At 37.4% G+C, this 24,127-nt stretch overlaps 1 protein-coding gene across 2 annotated transcripts in view; it reads left to right on the top strand.

Annotated features, from left to right (window-relative positions):
- The window catches only part of iqce (IQ motif containing E), a 45,551-nt gene extending 27,542 nt beyond the window's left edge, over positions 1-18,009 (top strand). The window contains exons 15-23 of one of the 2 annotated variants that reach the window (XM_051933629.1): positions 1,358-1,453; positions 1,602-1,701; positions 2,612-2,789; positions 3,614-3,648; positions 7,163-7,270; positions 8,071-8,201; positions 10,840-10,973; positions 11,898-12,026; positions 16,720-18,009. In XM_051933629.1, coding sequence (XP_051789589.1) covers positions 1,358-1,453; positions 1,602-1,701; positions 2,612-2,789; positions 3,614-3,648; positions 7,163-7,270; positions 8,071-8,201; positions 10,840-10,973; positions 11,898-12,026; positions 16,720-16,850 — 1,042 coding nt within the window. In that variant the 3' untranslated portion in view covers positions 16,851-18,009. The remainder of the gene's footprint in view (positions 1-1,357; positions 1,454-1,601; positions 1,702-2,611; positions 2,790-3,613; positions 3,649-7,162; positions 7,271-8,070; positions 8,202-10,839; positions 10,974-11,897; positions 12,027-16,719) is intronic. The other variant, XM_051933630.1, reaches the window with a different exon arrangement.
- Positions 18,010-24,127: the final 6,118 nt, after the last annotated feature.

Consider the following 24,127-nt stretch of genomic DNA (forward strand, 5'->3'; position numbering starts at 1 on the left):
TTAGACTGAGGTATAGAAAATGTGTATATACTGTACATGTCTATATGGTACTGATCTTGTGACAACTGGCTTGGACACAGACAGGCAGACACGTTCATGTCACCCAACACACATTTATTTACGCTAATATTTACAGTCTTACTGTGCTCACAGACCCCATAGACCCCAAAGTCCTGGCCTCTCAACAATGCCTTCTCTCTCTTCAGGCCGCCTCCTTGCCGTCCTCCCGACATCATCTTCCTTCCTCCCGACCCTTGTCAATGACTGGAGGGAGGCGGCCCCTTTTATACACACCCGGATGTGCTCCAGGTGCTCCCCGACAATCTTCCACCGGCACTCCCCAGTGTGGCAGAAGTGTTTGCAGTGTACCTGGAAGCACTCCAGGTGTCCCTTCTTCTCTTCCCCCCAGCACTTCCGGGTGTGACGGAAGCGCTGGGGTCCAGGGTCCCCAAGGCATCAGGGCACCCCCTGGTGGGTGCGGACGCCCCCTTGTGTTCTGGAGGAGCAATGAGCCCTCCTCCTGTCCTCCTGGGCGTCCCGGCCGGGTCTGAGCCCCGTCCGGGTGCCACAATCTTTAGCATGTTTTGACATATTGAGTGTTGCATTTTGAGTCAAAATAATCATAGGATACACTTAAGTCCATATTTCCCAGCCCAAATAACAACTGCGGTTTTCATTTTGGGTTATTGGGTTGTAATTAATTGAACAGTCAAATAAGGGAAGCTTTACAGGTGTTTTAGGTAAACCTGCTAAGATCAAACTCAAATTCAGTGTCGTGTCTGAGGAGGTTGCTAATGCTCATATATAAAAATATCACCTTCCCTGTGACTTATCATTCTAAATCATTTGGCTCACTTTATACCTCATTATTGTTTGGCACCTGGTTAAGGCAAAAAAAACAGTTAGTCCTGAGCCTAAAAATCAAGTCAGTTTAAACTAAGGCAAAATATGTACAGTAGTTGTAATAAGCAGTGCAACATTAATTGGTTACTAATTAAGAAAGTGACTGGAAAAAAACCTTTAAGCTACTGCAGCCCTGGCAGATATGAATTTGACACCCCAGTTTACATACATATATTTTAATATATAAATTAAAATACAAATAGGTTAAAAGACTTGTTTAGAATTACACAGTGAGTCAGAAGCAGGACCTTAACAGGCAGCTTTTTGATTTAAAATCCATCTTTTTACACACTACCCCATATTGTCTACCAGATTAAAGTTTTCATTAGAAAAGAAAAATATGTTTACTTTAATGTGCATTATTTTAAAATCTAAATCTTATATATATATACACATATATATATAAGACCCTTATCTTCAATTACAAACCTCTCCTAGGTTTCTTTTTCACCAGGTTGGAGATAAAGCAGTTGACAAATGAAAAAGCTGAACTGATAAAAGAAAACCAGAAACTTAAGTTGGCTCATCAGAAATTAACTCAAGAGTCTAAGTAAGTATGTCATTTCTAGCCATACTTTTTGTTTTTTACTAATATGATCATACTTGCAGCATTTACTTCAAAGTAATGGGTACAAAGTACCTTTTTTAATATACTTTAATATGTAATAATTATAAGGTATTTACATTTTGCCTGTTAGGGAAGAGATCAGAAAACTTACTGAAAGAGTGAAACGTTCAGAAGCCGAGGTAAAAGAGGAACGACGAGTAAAAGAAGAAAGTTTACTTGTTACTAGCAAGGTAAATTAACTTAACAGTTACATGCTTAATCCAATACAAGATGATTATTTGAGACAGCAACTAAAAGTGACACTTTTTATCAATGATATGTGATAGAGATCTTTTAGGAACAGAAAAAAACACATGGAATAAAAACTTTTCAGGTTGGATTTCAACCACTTTCTTCTATGAAATTAACAAATTTTCCTCTGGGATAGTAAAGTCTACCTATCCTATCCTGTCCTATGATACAGACGTATGTGACTTGCGTATGATCTGTTTACGAATAGTTGAATCACAATCATGGTTTCTGATGGTGAGAGAGTCTTGCCAACAGACGTTCCTATAAGTACTCGAATATCCCCGCTAACTTTCTGAAATTGTCAAATCTCTACTTTTCATGAAAACCCTACACATCTTACTCATTCAGGTAGTGACTCATCTCTTGTGCTACAGGTTTTTATGAACACACAGTGGTAATGATTGCACTCAAGTAACAGGCATCAGCTTTTGTTTTTAATTTCTCATCCTTGTTGTCATCAACTGACAAAATCAAGGGTGGAGTCCACTGAAAACAATTTTACTTAGTAGCACGGCAACTATGTTGTTGACCTTTTCAGGTAAGAAAGACACATCTGTCATTGCCGACAAACAGTTAATATCAGAAAAGCAGTTCTGGAGAGCAAAAGATAAGAAGTTTTTTAACCTTGACTTAAATGTTTTCAAATGTAGAGTGTATCTTTAGTTTCAAGATTGCCTGCCATAAATTGAAATTTCTGCTTCTTAAATAAGCATTATGAAAGTAAAAAGTTCCAAAATAGTAATTAGTATATTGTGGTCAGTTTGTAGTATAAAATATACTAAGTTAATTAATTGTTTGTGAATAAATACAGTTTATCTCTAACTTTAATAACTGTGTTATTTATTGCAGGACAGAAGTAGATCTGTTTCACCAGCAGCTAATTCTCTCCATGGCTATAGTGAAGATCAGAGGGATGATAGTTTTCGATCGTCTTCTGCACGCACGCGTCAGCAAAAACCAGACAAAAAACAGGAAAAGGCTGCTCGAACTATACAAAAACACTGGCATGAGGACAAAGATAAGGCATGTTTTCCCTGTTATTTTGCAACTGTTACAGTTGGTCTTCATGTGATTTAAATTTCCAATAGCAGAGCTATCCTTGTTTGTAACACAGAAGCATTAGCACTAGGTAAGGATTACTTTAAAAAAGCTAAAACATAAAAAAAGATACCAAATATATAGTGATCTATTTTATTAAAACACTATAACTACTCTTGTCACTATCTAAAGTTTAAAAATTAAGAATTTAATACATATGTTATATCGATCAGTTAGTTGTAGGTAATGTACTGTATTTCTGTTTATTTATTGTACTCGATTTTCATTTGGAAGGTACTGTGATGGCTGGGGAATAAAAATATCATAGATTAAACATGTGTAATAAATGCCTTCTCTCCTAGCTAAGACTTGGCAGTACTGTAAGAGTTATAAATAATAGTTAATTGAAATAGAAGCATTTGAAATATCTTGTACTCTTGTAGATCTTATCTGTAAAAATATGACTTCCTGGCTTTGCCTGTTCTCTTTTTGTAGTTTTAGGAACAGAAATCTTATTATTTAAAAAGATATTTAAATCTTTTGCAGATATTCTAAGCAATACATGTTGTTTTCATATTGTTTTGACACACCCACTATGATGATTATATACAAGATGACACAACACTGGTCTTACCCCTAATCTACTGTTTCATAATATATTTCAATTTTTAAGTACACATTTGAATTGTGTTAGAAAGTACACTGTATGAAAGGTATTTATTTATTTCAATGTTCTTGTAAATGATCTAATTAATGAAGCAAAACGTTTATTACAAAAGAATGAACATTTTTTTTTCTCATTTTAGAGTGAAGATGAAGATGAGGAGGATAATGATGATGGTACTGAAGTATGTGTATTTAAAATGTTTTGTTATTTTGTCCCCTTGATTTGTTTTTATAATGAGTTTACTGTGATTTGGTAGTAGTGTACTTTAAACTAGTAACAGTGTAATTGTAAAATCTCTGTTGAAACTATTAAAATATTAAATATGGGTTCCTGGGTGAAAACCTACCAAAGCTAATAAAAAGTACTAATAGAAAATCCATAATATCGACAGATATGACTAATTCTGATTTAGAAATATTTTTTTATTCTATTCAGTGCTATTGTTAATAACAACACAGTAGTCAATGACAAACAAAAATATTGCCTTCTTGTTTATAACCAAGTTTATTTAATTTTGAACAAATTTTACCTGTAATTGATGCATTTTTGAATAAAATAGAATACAAACATTGCACAGTTTAATAACATTAAAGCTTCAAACTAGATGGCGGGACAAAATATTAACATGAGTGTGTCAAATCTTGTCTTTACCAAAACACACCTAACTTACTTTATCTTTTCCCTTTATAACTTTACTAGCCAACCTGCATACGCCGCCGCATAATTATTTATTGATGGGTGAACACTTCCTGAAAGACACAGTTGTCCAAATGGGGTGGGTTTGAGGATACAACTGTGAGTGAATGAAAGATGGAACTCTGGAGAGACCAACATACAATTGTCTGTGATTGAAAACTGCTTTTGGCAGATACAGGCATATCTTTTTGAAAGTTTGGCCCTGTGCCATATTAATTGTTATTGCAAAGGCCAATCTAACAGGAAATTGTCTGCGTGCAAATTTGAATCTGATGGGGTCAGGGAAATCCGGGGAATATGGACGGCTTGTGAGGTAGCAGCTGCGATTGTTTTACACTCTAGTACATTGCGGTGAATGCTGGTAACAGTCAGTCTAGTGCCTTTACAGAGACTTCTTGCTGGCATAAGGTTTCTGAGAAGCATGACGACTGAACCAATTGTAAGTTTGAGTTTATGCGGAGGCATGCGAGTGGGAGTAAGACTGCTAAGAAATTCTTCGGGGAATGAAAGTTCTTGTGCGGGATCGTCTGTGACGATGGAGTCAACGCTGGTGAAAGTTACTTCGTCGGTAGGGATAAGTTTCAGTACTTGTTCATTAAGGTGTAGCGAGTCTTCGTTGATGATGCTTAATATAGCTTGCGTACTGAGTTATTCCGGAGTCACAGTTGAGAAGTCGAGGTCGCCACATAGTTGTTGAACGAGATCAGAAATAAAAGGAAAACAATGTGAAGGTAATGTTGCAGGTGTTCTTTTTTTCCTGTCTTGCGAAATCTTATTTGTGGAGGAAGAGCTGTCATATTTGTCATCAGTGTAAGTACATGCATGTGATGCCACAAAGGTTGCTTATTAATGCAACTGGCGACAGTAAGTGCTAGAGTTGGCGGGCGGGGCTCTGTCGTGCATACCCCATGACGCGGGGGGAGGGTTAGAGTTGGTGGGCGGGGCTCTGTCTTGCGTGCGTGCGTATCCCATGGTCGGGCGACTTGGTGGATTATATATAGAAAAGCAGCTGGACCTGAAAAGATCAATGAAAAGTCAACGTGGCTCAAAGGTGCATGTGGACTGTAGCAGAGACGAAAGCGACTGAGGCGGTGTTTGGTGAGGTGCTGCGTGCCTCAAGAGCGAGGGTGGACTCGGGAGGAGGGTTAGAGTTGGCGGGCGTGGCTCTGTCGTGCGTATCCCATGGTCTTAGAGTTGGTGGGCGGGGCTCTGTGAGTTGGCGGGTGTGGCTCTGTCTTGCGTGCGTCTTGCTTGCCATGGTCTGGTCAGCTGCTTAGTGAATTGTTGGTGGGCGGGGCTCTGTCTTGCGTGAGTCTTGCTTGCCATGTTTTGTGTGCGTCTTGCTTGCCATGGACTTAGTGAATTATATATATAGATGATGTTGGGGTCTTGAGACATTGATATATATTTTTTCTGTCTTTTGCTTTATTTGTTAACCTTTCTTTTTCCAGTGTTTATAACTGGTTAGACCATCTGTTTTTGAAGTTTGTTTTATGTCTCTGAATCATTTTTAGTCTGTGTGGGTGATTAGACCAATGACAAGGGCCCATTATTTCAGGACAACTGGCGTTTGGTCCACAGCTGCTTATTTAGAATATTCACAGCAATCCTGTTCTCAGGACTTTCTCTGTCCACCACCCACAGAACATCCTGTCTAGGACTATTGTCTCCCGAGAGCTTTACCAAAACCACTTGCAATAATGTATGTTAAAAGTGCAATAAAAAAATAAACAAAAAAAACTTACAGGTGTACAACTGAAACATGAATTGTTGTCTGGTACAAAATATGTTTTTAATCAGTAAGAGTATTTAAGCTCTGTCATTATTTCTTTTCCTCTTCATGACTTGAACAACTTAGCAAATGTTCATTCTCCATCCTACACTATGGGTTAGGAAATATGCAAGCTCACAAACCTTCAATCTTGTAATTTTGCAATTGGACTGAAATGTATAGGCAGGTACATCTCAAGATAAGTCATGTGAGAGTCAATACAATATGTGAGTAATGTTGTAATTGTTCTAAAATAGAGGTTAGGGTGATGAAGTGCTTTGTGTTTTTGCATTTTACACAAAAGGAGTAAATTAGACATTCTGAAACAGGAAAAGTGTCTCTCCTCATCTGTGTGATGCATATGTTTTAACAGCAAATTACATTGACTTCTTAATTTTGTGATTTTGTTAAGTGTGATGTTTGGTGCCTGTTTCAGTTTTAGGCCTTTTCTGTGAAATTAGCATGCTCTCCATGTTTTTCTGTCTGGTATCAGTCCTGCTGGCAGCTCTGAACCTCACCAGTGACAGTGTATGCATGGTTGCATTTAAAGCGCTTTGGAATAAATGTAGATCTCGAATGGGGATGTCTCCTGTCTCCTGATTGAAGTTGTTGAAATACATTATAGCCCTTTTGATCTTGAATTGCACAACCAGGTTTAAAATGAAATTTAAAACAACAATGGAAAATTAAAGTTTATTGTATTACATTCTTTGATGTATAGTGGTTGCGGCTGCTTATTACACTCATTAATATTTCTATTTTTGTACTATTATAAAATTTGACAAATGTTAATCACATGTGAATTTAATAACTGCCAGCACTATCAATGTATTGACCAGTTTATGAACAAGACAGTGCACGTTAATATTTAAAACATATGTGTAATATTGCATGTATCCAATAAACTTTTTCCAACTTAGTTGACAGATGCTTAACTTTAGAAAATATTGGTATGCAGTTTCCAGCTTGAACATAAAATATTGTTGATTTGAGAGATCATCCCTGCTTTATGCAATTTAGACTTTAAATGGTTACATTGCTGGTATTTGAAGAAATCACTTGAAACAAAAGATTCATCTTACTTTGTGACTGTTAATATGTACCATAGAATTATTAGATAAGTATGGTTACATTTGAAAAGCAAATGTGCTAGTTGATTGATAAATGTAATTTTATTTAGAGAAAAAATTCTGCTTCACACTTTATAGACCTTAAATTTTTTTTCCAGGCTGCTATTTTCATCCAGTCTGCTTTCAGGGGACATTTGACAAGACAGAAACAGTTAGGCAGCATTAAAGGAACAACTGAAAAACAACCTCAGAGACCTCAAAACAAGGTAATCATAAAAGAAAAGTAAATCTTTAACTTAAGTAATATTGTGTTCCAATTTTCAGCACACAATATAGTTCTAAACATCTGTGATTATCCTGGTGAATATACCAATTAAATATTTTAACATCATTTAAAAAAAATAAATAAAAAAGTGCAACTATATGCTTTGAATGGAAATTCAGTGTATATAAAACTTGGCAAATTGGGAAATGATATGGCTGTTTTAAAATATTTTCCTGTGTTTTCGATGTTTTTTCTATTTATGTTAACCCCACTTTCCCCTCCCCCCAGATTTAATTTTTTTGCCAGAATGGTCCATGGATTAATGCAACATTGACACACTAAGTACAGTAATATCTATTCCTCCATTGGAAAATTGATTTACACAAAGCAACACATTTACATTATGTAAAAATTCTGTTCACTTCACAGTGACTTAGCACTGCAGCTCCTAAAAATAACCACAGGAGGGACCCTTTCATTCATTATACATACAAATTAACAAAAGGGAATTTAGCTTCTGTAAAATGAACCACAATATTTTGGGAGTTATTTACATATCATTTGGGGTTTAAAATATCAAAATATATTTCAGTATTTTATTATTCATCTCTATCAATTAGTGTCTCACTTGGGTAATTATATTTTTGGTCAACATACAGTAAAATAATATTACTAACACCACTTGATAGTCCTGTGGGACAATGCTTAGCCACTGTACATGTAATTTTTTATCTTCTATGAACAAATAAACTAATCCAGTGTTTGCATGCCTGTTATAGTAAAATATTTGTTGTTTTGCAGAGTCCACGGACACTTCAGCATCAGAGTGATCGCATCTCGTCCCAGTCTGAAGAAGACAATGAGGAGACTGTAACTTTATTGCAGTCTGCACTTAGGGGACATCTCTGTCGCTCTAGACAACTAACAAACAGGTACATTATAAAAAGCACAGTTTTTATCTTGTAACTTGTAATGAGCTGCTTTATTTTGTTAAATTAAAATTTTTAAATATGCAGTGTTAAGTGAATTTTTAATCAGAATTTTTTTCCTTTGGTAACATTCAAATGTTTAAAATGTCATAATTGCATTAATATGAAACTTCATCCTGCTGCACTGAATGGTGAGGCATTTTTGACATAAAATAATAATGCAGGCCCTTTTTGATAACATTAACTGCCGTTTTGGTATGTCTGCTGTATAGATTTGGTTTTGTGCATTGGGTTGTTTTTGCCTAGTTGAATATTGAATAATTTTTCCAGTTTGAGGTGTTGGATATACTGAAGATTTTCCTGCTGAATATACAAATTCCAAACCTCTTGGTTGCTATTATGAAATGGTACCCTGTTTTATTATGTTATTGTCATTTTGCTTGATATTATGAATGGTGTGCGTCATGTGACACACTATACTAAATGTATAGTTTATTTTTTGGGACCACAAAACATTTTGCCACTAGCAGATTTACTTAAATGATTTCTTGCATAAAATATTTATATTTCGAAATTTTATTATGATGTTAACTTTATGCTTTTGCTTTGTCAGACTAAGAACAATTGTGCTATACAAGTGTTACTGTTTACTGTTGTACTATTGAAAACAAATTGCAGTTACTAACAAATTTGTAAAAAATTACTATTGTAGTTTTAATTACTATAACAAATTACTGTACTGTTTGTAATTTTTGTTGTAAATGCCAGTACCACTACTGCACATCTGGAATTTGAAGTATATTCTGAGCATGTGATACCATATGTATTGAGTAAGGCAGGCTAGTGGCAAAGGCACTTAACTGTAACTATTTTAATACTTCCAATTAACACACTGCTAACTATGTCAAATAAAATGTGGTACCTACAGCTGCACAGGATAACTCATGGGTGCACTTTATCCACATACAGGGTCTCTTTCGTACTTTTATATAGAGCTTCATGTGGTGCTTCAGAGTAAATATTCATTAAGGTGGTATTAATGTCATAGTAGCTGCCAAATATAAAATCATCCATCCATTATCCAACCCACTATATCCTAACACAAGGTTATGGGGGTCTGCTGGAGCTAATCCCAGCCAACACAGGGTGCAAGGCAGGAAACAAACCCCGGGCAGGGCGCCAGCCCACCGCAGAGTGCACACCCACACACCAAGCACACACTAGGGACAATTTAGGATCACCAATGCACCTAACCTGCATGTCTTTGGACTGTGGGAGGAAACCGGAGTACCCGGAGGAAACCCATGCAGACATGGGGAGAACATGCAAACTCCACGCAGGGACCCGGGAAGCGAACCCAGGTCTCCTAACTGCGAGGAAGCAGCGTTACCCACTGCGCTACCATGCTGCCCAATATAAAATCAATATTTCTCAAATAAAATAAGGGTCTGCTTGGCAAAGTAATGCCCATGGTGTCCCAAGTTTAAAATAATGTCATTGGAAATATAATGCCATAAACAGTATGTCCACTTCCCCACAAAGCAGCAGCTGAGATGATAGGCTTTCAGTTCAGACTAATTCATCTGTCCATTCCCCAGCCTCCTTAATCCATTTCCAGATTGAGGGGGGATAGAAGCCAATCCTGGAAACATTAGAACCAACTGGTTGAGGACACCAGTCCATCACAGTGCATACTCATTCAAACACCCACTTCCACCCTCCTTCATACTGGAGCAATTTAGACTAGTCTTTCCATTTGTTTTCTGCAAGTTTGAGGATCAGGGTTTGGGTGACTTTTAATGACAGGATGACCAATAAATTCTACTCTGTATTGAATGTTTTTGTTAGAGAATATTCTAGGTCATAGGGTCATTATTGTTACGTATTAGGGTATCTATCTATGATGTGAAGCAGAAGTGCAAACTGGTCTTCCACAATACAGATACTTCTAATCTCCTAATCTAGTTTACGTCAGAATAATAAAGAATATACTTTCAGAGGTTTGCTATTTCGATTTGTAAAATGTTGTGCGGAACCTGAAGTGAGTAGTCTGCAAACTTAAAATACTACTGGGTTTATGGGGTGGGACAAATTTCTTCAGTACCACTGTAAGATGTTAATTAAAGACAGGGTTTAGTTGCAGTTTTTGCTTCTAAAAATGGCATACCCAGTTATTAAGTTAAGTTGGGCCCTGAAGAACTTTATTATTATTACATTAATAAAATGAATATCCAAATTTAGAGCTGTTTATTGCCTGAGGAATCCATTTATTAAAGTTTTGCTTCTAATGACACTGTCTGGGAAAAATGTGTAATATTACAGAAAGTCAAGCAGGAACCAAGTTTGTTTTTTTTTTCTTCCAACTCTAGACTATTATAGTTTCACTGTTACTATATAGTCACCTCTCCATCTTTCCTCAACACTACTCGATGTTGTGTGCCACCTTACAGACTCGTAATATTTCTAACAAGTAACTTTGGAGTTCATTTTATTTTTATTTTTTTCATTGTTGCTGTTAGACTAATTGCAGTGTGATTTACTGTACCTGCATGTGCACATTGCTTTAATCGAATGCAGTATTTGTTGTTTCTGATATTAACATTAAAGGCTTGCTTTATGTATACATACTTTTTTAACATAGGGCATCAGATTCTGATATGCCTGGAAGGAATGGAAGAAAGAGCCCTTCACTTTCTAGAAATGAAATCCAAAAACCATCCCCAACACCACAGAAGAGAAATTCCTTAACATCATCTTATAAAATCAAAGAAACTGGTAATTCTAAATGACATTGTAAAATGCTTTAATTTGTTTCTGAATGCCAAAACATTATTCTGGGTTATTAATAGCTGAAAGTGCTTTAATCTGCCAATATCTGTCTACATTTGTAATAATAAGTAAGTGGCATGTATGTGACATTAATATACAACAGTAAATCTGAACTAAAATGTATTTAATGGATTGTGATATACCTAAATAGTCAATATTCTTCACTTAACAGATGTTTCAGGAAGAGTAAGTAAATTAACATGTAACCTAACGACCTGAAAACTGCTTAATCCATTTCAGGGATGTAGGAACCACAGTCTGTCCTAGCACATTCATCAGACACAAGGCAGAAATCAACTCTAGATGGGATGCCAAACAATTGCCAATCCCATCATCAATCACAATCAACTCACAGTCATACCTGCATATGGACAATTTTAAGACATCATGATAAAATGGCAAATTTCCACAATGATACTTTAGGTGGAATTATTACTTCTTAATTGTTGAGCCCATTTGATAAACTGTCTGGGGTGTCCTCACTTTGGAAATATGCATATCTTCACCTCTGCTTGTGATGGCTTCTTTCATAGATTACACATATTTACATCACACAGCCCAAAAGTGAAATAAAACCTTTAAACATAACTTGGTATAGCATTATCACGCCATCACAAGAATACACTTAAGGTCATGTCCACACTCAGTCAAAACACATCAGTTAAAGGCTACCATTTAAGCAAATACACATATAATTGGGGTGCAGAGGAAAGTTTTTACAGTCATTAAAAAAAATGTACAGTTAGAAAGACCATTTAAAGTCTACATAGACAGTAACATGAACAAAAACCAATAGATTAACATTATCATCCACAATAAAACATTTACATATGAGAAAAATAGAAGTATTTTTCCTTCTATTTTCAATAGCTTTATCAGAAAGTGATGAAGATGATGATCTTTCAGAAATTAGTAGTCGTGACAACCATGGGAACAAAATATGGAGTACGAAAGGAACACCTCGAAATTCAAGCCCATCTAACAGGAGGCCTTCTCCAGGTAAGAATTGCATTACACACAAGTCATCCTACCTGCTTCAGTCCTACCTCTTTTTTTCTGAGTTAGTTTAGCTTAAAAATAAGTTCTATGTTGAAACTGGACAGAAATTAATCATTATGGGAGAGTCTTGAGCAGCTTTTATGACCTTCACACAGTTGTAAAAGAGTTGTAGATAATAAACAGAATTATCAGCAATAGTACCTGAGGGTTAGGAGAACAGGTGTTCTCCTTTGGAAGGGCACTCCACTTTAATTAATTTAATTTTACTCTCCAAATCAGGTTAAGGTTTAGTTTACAGAATGTTTATGGACATTTGGTCAGACTTTTGCTTTCTTTACCTCACATTTCTTTGTAAAATTTAATCAGTCTGTATTGGTTCTTACTTTAAATAATAACAGTCACAATTTTTTATCTTTCAATAGCAAATATCCAATATCTTTCATGTTGGAGCTTTGTAAAAATCATGCCATGAAATGATGCATTTGCTTTCATATAAGGTGCCAGAAAAGACTGGATTGGTGAAATCACTGCTGTATTGTTGAGCTGGTGAAAAAACGTAGTGTGGATTAAGCAAAGTATAGCCGGCCTCCCCCTGTTTGCCAAGTTGATTCCTAGATTTCAGAGTTCTAGCCAACAGGGTGCTGGCGGAAATTGGGCTACTGTTGGCCGACGAAGAAGAAGGAGAAGAAGAGGGGGGAGACGTGTCTGGAGGCCGGAGGAGAGGAGGAAAATAAAGAGTGGAAGTGAGGGTAGGAACTTTGAATGTTGGCAGTATGACTGATAAGGGGAGAGAGTTAGCAGATATGATGGAGAGAAGGAAGGTTGATATATTGTGCGTGCAAGAGACTAAATGGAAGGGGAAAAAGGTCAGGTGGATTGAAGGTGGATTCAAATTACTCTATCATGGTGTGGATGGGAGGAGAAATGGGGTAGGAGTTTTTCTGAAGGAACAGTATGTCAAGAGTGTTTTGGAGGTGATAAGAGTGTCAGGCAGAGTAATGATTATGAAGCTGGAAATTGGAGGTGTGATGATGAATGTTGTTAGTGCACATGCACTGCAAGTTGGGTGTGCAGTGGGTGAGAAAGAAGATTTTTGGAGTGAGTTGGATGAAGTGATGAACAGTGTACCCAAGGGACAGAAAGTGGTGATTGGAGCAGATTTCAGTGGGCATGTTGGTGAAGGGAACAGTGGAGACGAGGAGGTGATGGATAGGTATGGTGTCAAGGAGAGGAATGAAGAAGGTCAGAGGATAGTGGATTTTGCCAAAAGGATGGACATGGCTGTGGTGAATACGTATTTTAAGAAGAGGGAGGAACATAGGGTTATGTACAAGAGTGGAGGAAGATGCACACAGGTAGATTACATCCTATGCAGAAGAGTTGATCTGAAGGAGATTGAAGACTGCAAAGTGGTAGCAGGGGAAAGTGTAGTTAAGCAACATAGGATGGTGGTCTGTAGGATGACGTTGGAGATCAAGAAGAGGAAGACTGCAAGGTTGAGTTTAGGGAGGAGGTGAGACAGGCCCTGGGTGGCAGTGAAGAGTTACCAGACAGCTGGGAAACTACAGCAGATGTATTAAGGGTGACAGCAAGAAGGGTGCTTGGCGTGACATCTGGAAAGAGGAAGGAGGAAAAGGAAACCTGGTGGTGGAATGAGGAAATACACTAGAGTATACAGAGGAAGTGGATGGCAAAGAAGAAGTGGGATAGTCAGAGAGATGCAGAAAGTAGACAAGAGTACAAGGAGATAAGGTGCAAGGTGAAGAGAGAGGTGGCGAAGGCTAAAGAAAAGGTGTATGATGAGTTGTATGAGAGGTTGGACACTAAGTAGGGAGAAAAGAACCTGTACTGATTGGCTAGAAAAAGGGACTGAGCTGGGAAAGATGTGCATCAGGTTAGTGTGATAAAGGATAAAGATGGAAATGTACTCACAAGCGAGGAGAGTGTGTTGAGCAGATGGAAAGAGTACTTTGAGAGGCTGATGAATGAAGAGAACAAGAGAGAGAAGAGGTTGGATGATGTGGAAATAGTGAATCAGGAAGTGCAACAGATTAGCAAGGAGGAAGTAAGGACAGCTATGAAGAGGATGAAAAATGGACAGGCCATTTGTCCAGATGACATACCTATTGAAGCATGGAGGTGTTTAGGAGAGATGGCAGTGGAGTTTTTAATCAGATTGTTTAATGGAATCTTGGAAAGTGAGAGGATGCCTGAGGATTGGAGAAGAAGTGTACTGGTGCCGATATTTAAGAATAAGGGGGATATGCAGGACTGCAGTAACTACAGGGGAATAAAATTGATGAGCCACAGCATGAAGTTATGGGAAAGAGTAGTGGAAGCTAGGTTAAGAAGTGAGGCGATGATTAATGAGCAGCAGTATGGTTTCATGCCAAGAAAGAGCACCACAGATGCAATGTTTGCTCTGAGGATGTTGATGGTGAAGTTTAGAGAAGGCCAGAAGGAGTTGCATTGCGTCTTTGTGGACCTGGAGAAATCATATGACAGGGTGCCTCGAGAGGAGCTGTGGTATTGTATAAGGAAGTCGGGAGTGGCAGAGAAGTACGTAAGAGTTGTACAGGATATGTACGAGGGAAGTGTGACAGTGGTGAGGTCTGAGGTTGGAGTGACGGATGCATTCAAGTTGAAGGTGGGATTACATCAGGGATCGGTTCTGAGCCCTTTCTTATTTGTAACGGTGATGGACAGGTTGATAGACGAGATTAAACAGGAGTCCCTGTGGACTATGATGTTTGCTGATGACATTGTGCTCTGTAGCGATAGTAGGGAGCAGGTTGAGGAGACCCTGGAGAGGTGGAGATATGCTCTAGAGAGGAGAGGAATGAAGGTCAGTAAGAACAAGACAGAATACATGTGTGTAAATGAGAGGGATGTCAGTGGAATGGTGAGGATGCAGGGAGTAGAGTTGGCGAAGGTGGATGAGTTTAAATACTTGGGATCAACAGTACAGAGAAATCGGAATTGTGGAAGAGAGGTGAAAAAGAGAGTGCAGGCAGGGTGGAATGGGTGGAGAAGAGTGTCAGGAGTAATTTGTGACAGACGGGTATCAGCAAGAGTGAAAGGGAAGGTCTACAGGATGGTAGTGAGACCAGCTATTTCATATGGGTTTGAGACGGTGGCACTGACCAGAAAGCAGGAGACAGAGCTGGAGGTAGCAGAGCTAAAGATGCGAAGATTTGCACTCGGTGTGACGAGGATGGATAGGATTAGAAATGAGTACATTAGAGGGTCCGCTCAAGTTTGACGGTTGGGAGACAAAGTAAGAGAGGCAAGATTGCGTTGGCTTGGACATGTGCAGAGGAGAGATGCTGGTTATATTGGGAGAAGGATGCTAAGGGTAGAGCTGCCAGGGAAAAGGAAAAGAGGAAGGCCTAAGCGAAGGTTTATGGATGTGGTGAGAGAGAACATGCAGGTAATGGGTGCAACAGAACAAGATGCAGAGGACAGAAAGATATGGAAGAAGATGATCTGCTGTGGCAACCCCTAATGGGAGAAGCCAAAAGAAGAAGAAGAAGAACACCAGCACAGAAGAGCAGTGGAATGAGCAGTGGAGCAGACATGACCAAAGCGCTGTTTTGTCGTGGTTTATACAAATGCTGCTGCATTGTTTCACACCATGATTTTTTAACAGCTACCACATGAAATTTTTGCTATTAAAATATAGAAAATGTGACTGTTCCCCTTTAACAGACACTTCATGAGGCAATTGTGTGCATTTCCACACACAAAATATACTGTTTATTTATGTAAATTCCCACTTCCCTATAATGTTGTGAGCTAAATTTGAACTACACTTTCTCATTTGGTCTACTCTGTTTCTTTCTTGTGATCTGTTTTTATGGTGTGTTATTCATAGCCTTTGTAAGTTCTTTGAGACATGAAGACAAAATCCAATAGTTGATGATTTGTGGAGGAATTGTGCAGACCGTTCGTTTTTAGCTAATAAAGGCAAGAGTTTTAAACAGTTGTCCATCAAGACTCTTCTGTGCAAGTCAGGGATGTACAAGTGTGAGAAGGATGGCTGAAGTACTGTGCTTGTATTAAGGTAGTTATCTCAAATCTAGTTGCTGTTGTTTCCCATATCTATCTTCATCTATGGAGATATGCTTTTAGCATGTACCTAATAAAATAAATTGTCAGAAACCAGATTAATTTATTACAAAGCCAGACTTCTTCTCAGCTTTCCCGGTAAATGTTTTTAAATAAAATAGATTGGTGTCATTTACTGAAGAGCCTGTGTGTCTGCATGTTTATCCGAGTGTGAATCTACTTCAGCATCTTTAACTTACTCTCCATTTCTTTGAATATGGCGTTTGATTTGCTTGTCGTAGTTGAAGATGTTTGAAAACTAGGGCCATGTGTCCAGTTGGATTTTGAAAATTTAATAGAGAAACTAGGCCAGTGTGTCTGGTCAGATAACTCCATAGTAACAATTTTAAATGCTATGGAATGATTTTATATGGCTAACCCTTCAAATGTCTTTTTGCATTACATATATGCTGTACACTAACTTATATATTTAATTCATACAATTCTTTTTTAGTTTGCTGTGAGTACTTATATAGAGATCTTATTTGAATCTATCCTGAATGGTATTACTGTGCATTTAGTTTCTCATTGCTTGAATCTTATATCATAGCTGAATGTAAATCAAAAATATTCTTCTTTATTCTAGCTCCAAGAAATATTCAGAAGCAGTCTAGAAGTGACCCCACTTTGCCATCAAAAGATGATGTCTCAGATGATTCAGATGACATTATAGTATCACCAGTACGGCCTTTAAAAAGAAGAGACTCCTACTTTTAGCAAAGACTTGCTCCCATAAATATTTCTGCTGGCTCATTTAACTATGTGTTAAACATAGCTGTGCACTTAACAGGTAAAAGCTTACATAAAAAGAAAAAAAACCAACTTTTAATTAGTGTAATTTTTTTTCTTTTGCAAGTGGAACATTAAGGTGCTTTGTCAGAAAAAACACATTTTTATGCGACCAAACGAACATTTTGTGCTTAATATACATACTTTTGACCTATTTGTTATTCTGTTTAACAGAGGACAGCAATAAGGTAAGCTGGAGATTGTTTAACGATCTGTAAAGTACAAGGCCAAATTTTTCCTTTTTAATTAAACAAGTCCCATTTATGCTTGGATCATAGTTTTAATACAATAAATATAAGTATATCATAAAGCAATACTATGAAATTAAATATAAATAAAGTTTATTTTTGTGTAAATTTAACATTTAAATAATTACAGTAAATACCTCACACTTTTATGATGCTTAAGGACTTTTTATTTACAATTGAATTGATTTCAGCAAATAATCAAAAATGCAGCAGTAAACTATTGAATTTTCTATGAGGATACTTATTTTAGTTGTCCACATATTGAAAGTCATATTTGGTGTTAATAGATGCCACCATTTTGGCTGATTCTGGAAGTGCCTAACCAAGTAGGTGGTCTATTTTAACATTTTTGTTAATTTCTTATTATTTAAAATATAAAAAGTACAGTCATTTATTTTCTACAAAAGAGATTTTTTTTCACTGTTATTGAAAAGATCCACATGTAACTTATGTTGCAATTGCTCATTTATTTTAACCTTGACAATCTGTAGTTCTTCATTTCACAACATAGAATGATATGTGATATACAGTACAGTATGGGCCAATCAAAAATGTTTTTTAAAACAATTACACCCATTTTTTGTTATATTAATCATCTTCTCATGTCTTATTTAGACAAAAATTTATTATCTTCTGATATATCACACTCTTTGTGTTCAGAGGTTGATCTCAAAATGTGCCTTCAATAAATTCTTTTTTCTTCATCATGTATGATTTTCACAAAAACAGTATATATTATTGTCTTGTAAGAATAATATGTAGTGATTTATTCTGTGGTCTGTTGCCACTTGGTGTTACGCCATTTGACATTAAAATATGTTGAGAAATGTTGAACAATGTCTTCTATGTCCATGTTTTCATTGCTTGCTTTTCTGTCTGCTTCATGGCAAATTCACTTTTTACACTTGTTATTGAAAGTACTTTGCTAAGGGTGCCTGTGTGAATGTGGTTATTGAAAAAAAATATCAATGTTGGATAAATTGATGTCCAACATAAGTTTGATTAAGCCAGGGCTACATTTGTACCCCCTCAAAAATTAGACCCTAACTGGAAAATATGGTCATGAACTGACCTGGCAACTGTGTCCACATTTGACAGTTTCATATCTGTGAACTTTGTACAAAGGGTCTGCATTGGTATATAACGAATATTTCTAAAGGGGCAGCATGATCAGCCTTAGAGGACAGATGTAAGTTGATGTTGGACTTATTGTGCCTTGGGCACCATTTAACACAAGAGGCAAATTGAATTGACTCTGTCAGAACAGGTAATTAAACATTATTTAGAAACACTGAGCCGCCTCAGGTTGTAAACAGTAAGTTAATAACATAAATGTTTCATAAAAATAATGTAGACTATGGAGTTCTGAAATGTAATAAAAAAGTGCTCACAGCTACTGTATATGTAAAAAGGTTTTGTGAACTTAGAATACTCTGTTTTCATTGTTGTGCTCTTTTTTCTTTAACATGTACATATTCATGTACAGTATCATTGAAGGGAACAGCTGAAGCTGTATTTTAACAGTGATTGCTGTTGTTAATGCAGTGTATGAAATCCACACCAGGCATAGCCTGTGCAAGCAGTTTGCATGATTTACATCTGACTGGTTGGTTTACCTCTACAGAAACAATTTTGTTTCCCATAACCAAAGAATGTTTTGGGGCTGTTAGTTTAAATTTCTTCCTTTTATCTCTTAATGAGTACATCATCTGTTGCAGGCAACCATCATATTTACTGTAAGACTGAGACCATTTTATTTTAAATCAACCTATTAAAATGGTTACAGCAAAAGCACGACCCAAAATGGAGTACGGTTTGAACATAAGTAGATGGAAGTGGCAGCTGTAAAAATAAAAGTGAGAAAGATTTCATATTACATTATTTCATGAAAACAAAACTGGTGTATAAATGTTTATTTTTCCCCTAGGTCTGGTACACATTCTCCTTTACGTGCAGTCTTTTTTTTTTAAGAATGAAAAAGCAAGTATTTAATTTATAGAACTGTAAATGTCACTGAATTGCCCTAGGATACCTGTACTGTATATCAAGCTGTAACATGTTGCAAAAACAAGTATTGATTTTTTTCTGTTGTACCAGTGACAGAAAATTTAACATTGTTAAGTTGAAAACTTCTTGATATATTAACAGTGGCAAATATTGACATGTTTATGACTCCTCTAAAGTTTTAAGTGATTTGCTGAAGTTTGTGCCTGATATTAATAAGAATTTTTCTTATTTTCTTGCTTTATGTATTTTAATTAATTGAGCCTAGCTATAGTTTTGTCACAAAGGGGAGAAAAAAACAATGCATGACATCCTTAAATCTACTTATTTCAGTAGGTTTCAAGGTTTCTAGGGCCTGGATCTTATCTCGGCAGCGTCGAAAACAAAGCAGGAACCAGCCCCTGGATTGAGAGCCAACCCACTGCAGGTCCCACTCACACATATTTCATTCGTAACTAAGGCCAGTTTACAATCACCCCTTAACCTGACATCATTGTGATACCTTCACAAAGGCTTCTTCTTGCACAATTCACTGTCCACAGTACAATTATTTTCTTCCTCTTTTTCCTCCACTCCTCCCAGGTGAGTTTTGCCCGTCTCCACTCCTGATTTACTTGGGGAATGCAGAGCAGCACCTTTTCATTCTGGATCTGGGGGTGCTTTGGTGCAATAACATTGCCACCAAGAAGTACTTCTGGGTCAAGTGGAACTGCCCAAGGAAAGGGTAATATCCTTTTGGCAGCTCCCCCTGGTAGCACCCAAAAAGCCAACAGTGCCATCAATTGGTACTACAGTTCTCATGCACCAGAGGAATGCTGCCACCCAGCATACACGGGGAACACGCATCTCTGGTAGGCTCTATCCCATTGTGTTTCCATTATAATTGTTTCCTTCCAGTGTAAAGAACCACCATCCTTTCTGGCTAGGATGCCAGCATGAGCTTGCCTTCTATGACACCATGTCTTTGGGATGTTGAAGTAAAACTGAATTAGGTTGGAGTGAAACCTAAATGGACATGTGGAGAATGTGCAAATTCCACACAGGGATTTGAACCCTAGATGCTTGATCTATGAGACTCCAGTGCTAGCAACTATAGCACTGTTCTTGCCTTTAAACATAACTTATGTGTGAAACAGAGTGGGACTTCTTACACAAAAAACTGATTGTGAATGAGCAGAAGAGCTGACTGATTATACCAAATGAAATCGCTATTTACAGTATATCAATATTTTTTTTACCTTCATTCAGAATGGCTATACTGATACAGGAGTGGAAGGTTCACATATTCTTGGTCATTTGAGACAAAGCATCCTGACTTTAAAAATCTATAATATTAAAAATGTCCAATTTTGCAGCACATGACTTTCCCCATATATGGCCATGATTTTAGTATTAAAATATCACAGGCCAATGTGTGCAAAAATAATGAATCATTATCTCTATAGGACAAGATCTACTAGAGTGGTTTTACTCAAAATCAGTAGGCTTCTAGTATTTAGAATGATAGTTAACTCTTCCAGTTTTCATTTAGAGTGAGTGATTCATTTTTCAGCGATTGTAACCCCAAACTCATATTCTGACTGAGAGACAGACAACATTCCAAAAATGGGAAGCCTAAAACTTATAAAACCATTGGAACACTGAAGTTAAAACTTTGATATAATAATAATTAACAATGTGAAAAATGCCTCAAACATACCAAAAATGAAACGGAAAATTTCCTAAAGTGACAAAATGTGAATTTATCAGTGACCATAACTGAAAGTGAGTTCCATCCATCCATTATCCAACCCGCTTTATTCTAACTACAGGGTCATGGGGGTCTGCTGGAGCCAATCCCAGGGCGCAAGGCAGGAAACAAACCCCAGGCAGGGCGCCAGCCCACCACAGGGCATACACACCAAGGACAATTTAGAATTGCCAATGCACCTGACCTGCATGTCTTTGGTGCTGTGGGAGGAAACCCACACAGACACAGGGAGAACATGCAAACTCCACGCAGGGTGGACCCGGGAAGCGAACCCAGGTCTCCTAACTGCGAGGCAGCAGCACTACCCACTGTGCCACCGTACCACCTTGAAAGTGAGTTATTTTAAATATTTTATTGCAGTACTGGTGCTGTCTGTGTATTACCAAACTTTTGAATTTACAAGGATTGGGCCTTTGTGTTATTATTATTGCTAAGCTGTTAACCAATACTCATCTCTGGATTTTAAGTTTCTAAACTTTTCCTTACATTTTTGTTTCATTTTGAGATTTCTGAGAATAATGTGTTCTGTGTATATGAAGAATTCTTTAAAACTTTTTTTGTCAGAAATTAATATTGAGGTTTTCTTTTTTTATCCACTTTTTAATCTAAACCATCTTTGACACTTGAGACCCATTCAGTGATGCTTGCAAACTTAAAGCTTTTCTTCCGCTTTTTGTCCTAACTATAATATAACGTTGTCATAGTCTTATGCAAATAGCACTGTGCACGAGGGAAGAACACAGGACTGGGTAGCAGTCCATCACAGGGCTCAACCGAGCACTCACGCTCACTTTCCTTGGAGTCTATCCATTAACATAGACTCCTACTACTCCTCTGCTTCAGTTTCTCCACTGGCTTCCTATTTGAGCAAGTATCCAGTTCAAAACTCTTGTCTTGACCTACGGTTTTTTGAATGGTTCTGCTACTCAGTATCTCTAGTATTTAGTCTTTCCATATGTCCCTTCTAGAAGTGTCTTTTTGGCTTCTGCTTGCCTGCCAGATCAACCCTCCTCTTGCCCGGTGTGCCAAGTCTGGACAATGCTTCTCCAGCCTTACTCCAAAGATGTGGAATGATCCCCTTTTGTCTATTTGAACTGCACCCAATTTATTCATGTTGGTACGTCTTTTAAAAAACACCCTTTCATTACATATTGTGGATCTGCTTACTGTCTCTTCTACAGGATATCTGCTGTTTTACTGACAAAGAGCTTTGGATACTAACTTTTTATCTTAGTCTAGTCTCAGATATAATTATTTAGAAGTAGTCATCCCTCTTGTTTGACTTTTATTTTGGTCTCTGTTGCCTTTGATGCTTGTATCTTCTAATTGTTATTGTAAATATTATTACTTGCTTTTGCGGAGGAAACATATTTAAATAATCAATACACATAAATAGGCCTGGGAAAGTTAACGTTTTCATTTTTGTGATTAATGTGACCTGTTTAGCACATTACAAAATATTGTTGCGTCCAGGGCTGGCAATAAGGCAAATACCTCAGGCAATGTTTTGAGTCAGTAATACAAATAATTAAAATGAGTACCTAAAGAATTACATACACATCCAGTACCGTATATACTACCTTTATACTATCATAACATTTTTATTTGAAGGTTTTTTTCATTTCATCTGTAAGAAGATCAAATCAATTTCATACCCCATAAGTGCTAAATAAGTTATCTTTGAGTGACACTAAAACCAAAATAAGTCTCTAGTACCTCTGTATTTCATTTATTCATGGCACAAACACTAAGTCACTTTTCATAACCACTTGCACTAATAATCCATCCATCCATCCATCCATTTTCCAACCTGCTGAATCCGAACACAGGGTCATGGGGGTCTGCTGGAGCCAATCCCAGCCAACATAGGGCACAAGGCAGGAACCAATCCCGGGCAGGGTGCCAACCCACCGCAGGACACACACAAACACACCCACACACCAAGCACACACTAGGGCCAATTTAGAATCGCCAATCCACCTAACCTGCATGTCTTTGGACTGTGGGAAGAAACCGGAGCGCCCGGAGGAAACCCATGCAGACACAGGGAGAACATGCAAACTCCACGCAGGGAGGACCCGGGAATCGAACCCAGGTCCCCAGATCTCCCAACTGCGAGGCAGCAGCGCTACCCACTGCGCCACCATGCCGCCCTGCACTAATAATCTGTTGTTTTATTATATCTGTTATAGTTTTAGTTATAGTTGTTTGTTGCTTTGCACAAATTAGTTATACAGTTATAATACAAACTATTAGTTATAGTTATTTGTTACTTTGTTTAGAGTTGTTATTCTGTTTGCACTATTACTACTGTTCTTTTTAAACTCTTTACTACCTTATCTTTATTCCTCTTGTTGCACTGAGCATGTATATGACAAAATAATTTCCCTCAGGATAAATAAAGTTCTTATCTTATCTCTTATCTTATCTTATTTAACTCGCCAGTCTGCCAACCAACTTACAGTGCTGACTGCCCTAATGTAATGACAAAATTATACGAAATAGAAATGTAATTATTATCCCTACCCATTATTCTAGTTTGCAGTATCTTCACTAATTTATGCAAAGAACGCAAAATAACCATCCAAGTAATGCATGGAGCCAGTTTTTAAGCATGACAACAGCTATAGGGATCTTTTTTAGCATGCAAGGAGCAAAGGTTTAGGTAGAGCTGTGTTTTTCAACCATTTTTCGGTGGTGGCACACTTTTTGCAACCCAAAAAAACCCAAGGTACACCAAGATTCTACCAACTGCAAAAGCATTAAATCTATACACATGCTAAAATGTCGGGGGGGGGCGGCAAAAAAAAAAAAGCAACTTGGAGATTGCCATTTGCAGACACAACACCTACTCAGCACTTTGGATGCACCTTCTAGCTGCTTTGTCCTTTTGCCTGTTCATACAGGTGGTTCTCTCTCTGCCTCACTCCACTGACCTGGGGTCAGAGGCAACTCGTATGTCCACTGTACCTCAGCTCTGCAATTTCCATGGCGCACCACTTGAAAAACACTTATGGTAGAGTATGTGGTAGAAATCAACATCTTAATTAAATAAAGCAACTTCTCCTCTAATGGGACAAATCGGTAATCAGGCAGGAGAAAAGCTGTTCATTATGTCTTTTAATTACTCTTTGGCAAAATGACTTAGAGGGAGCATTCTTCAGAAGCCGTCTGCTACAGCATGGTCAGAATGATCACAGAAT

Source organism: Erpetoichthys calabaricus, chromosome 11 (assembly GCF_900747795.2).
Source record: "Erpetoichthys calabaricus chromosome 11, fErpCal1.3, whole genome shotgun sequence".
In the NCBI taxonomy this organism is placed as follows: Eukaryota; Metazoa; Chordata; class Cladistia; order Polypteriformes; family Polypteridae; genus Erpetoichthys; species Erpetoichthys calabaricus.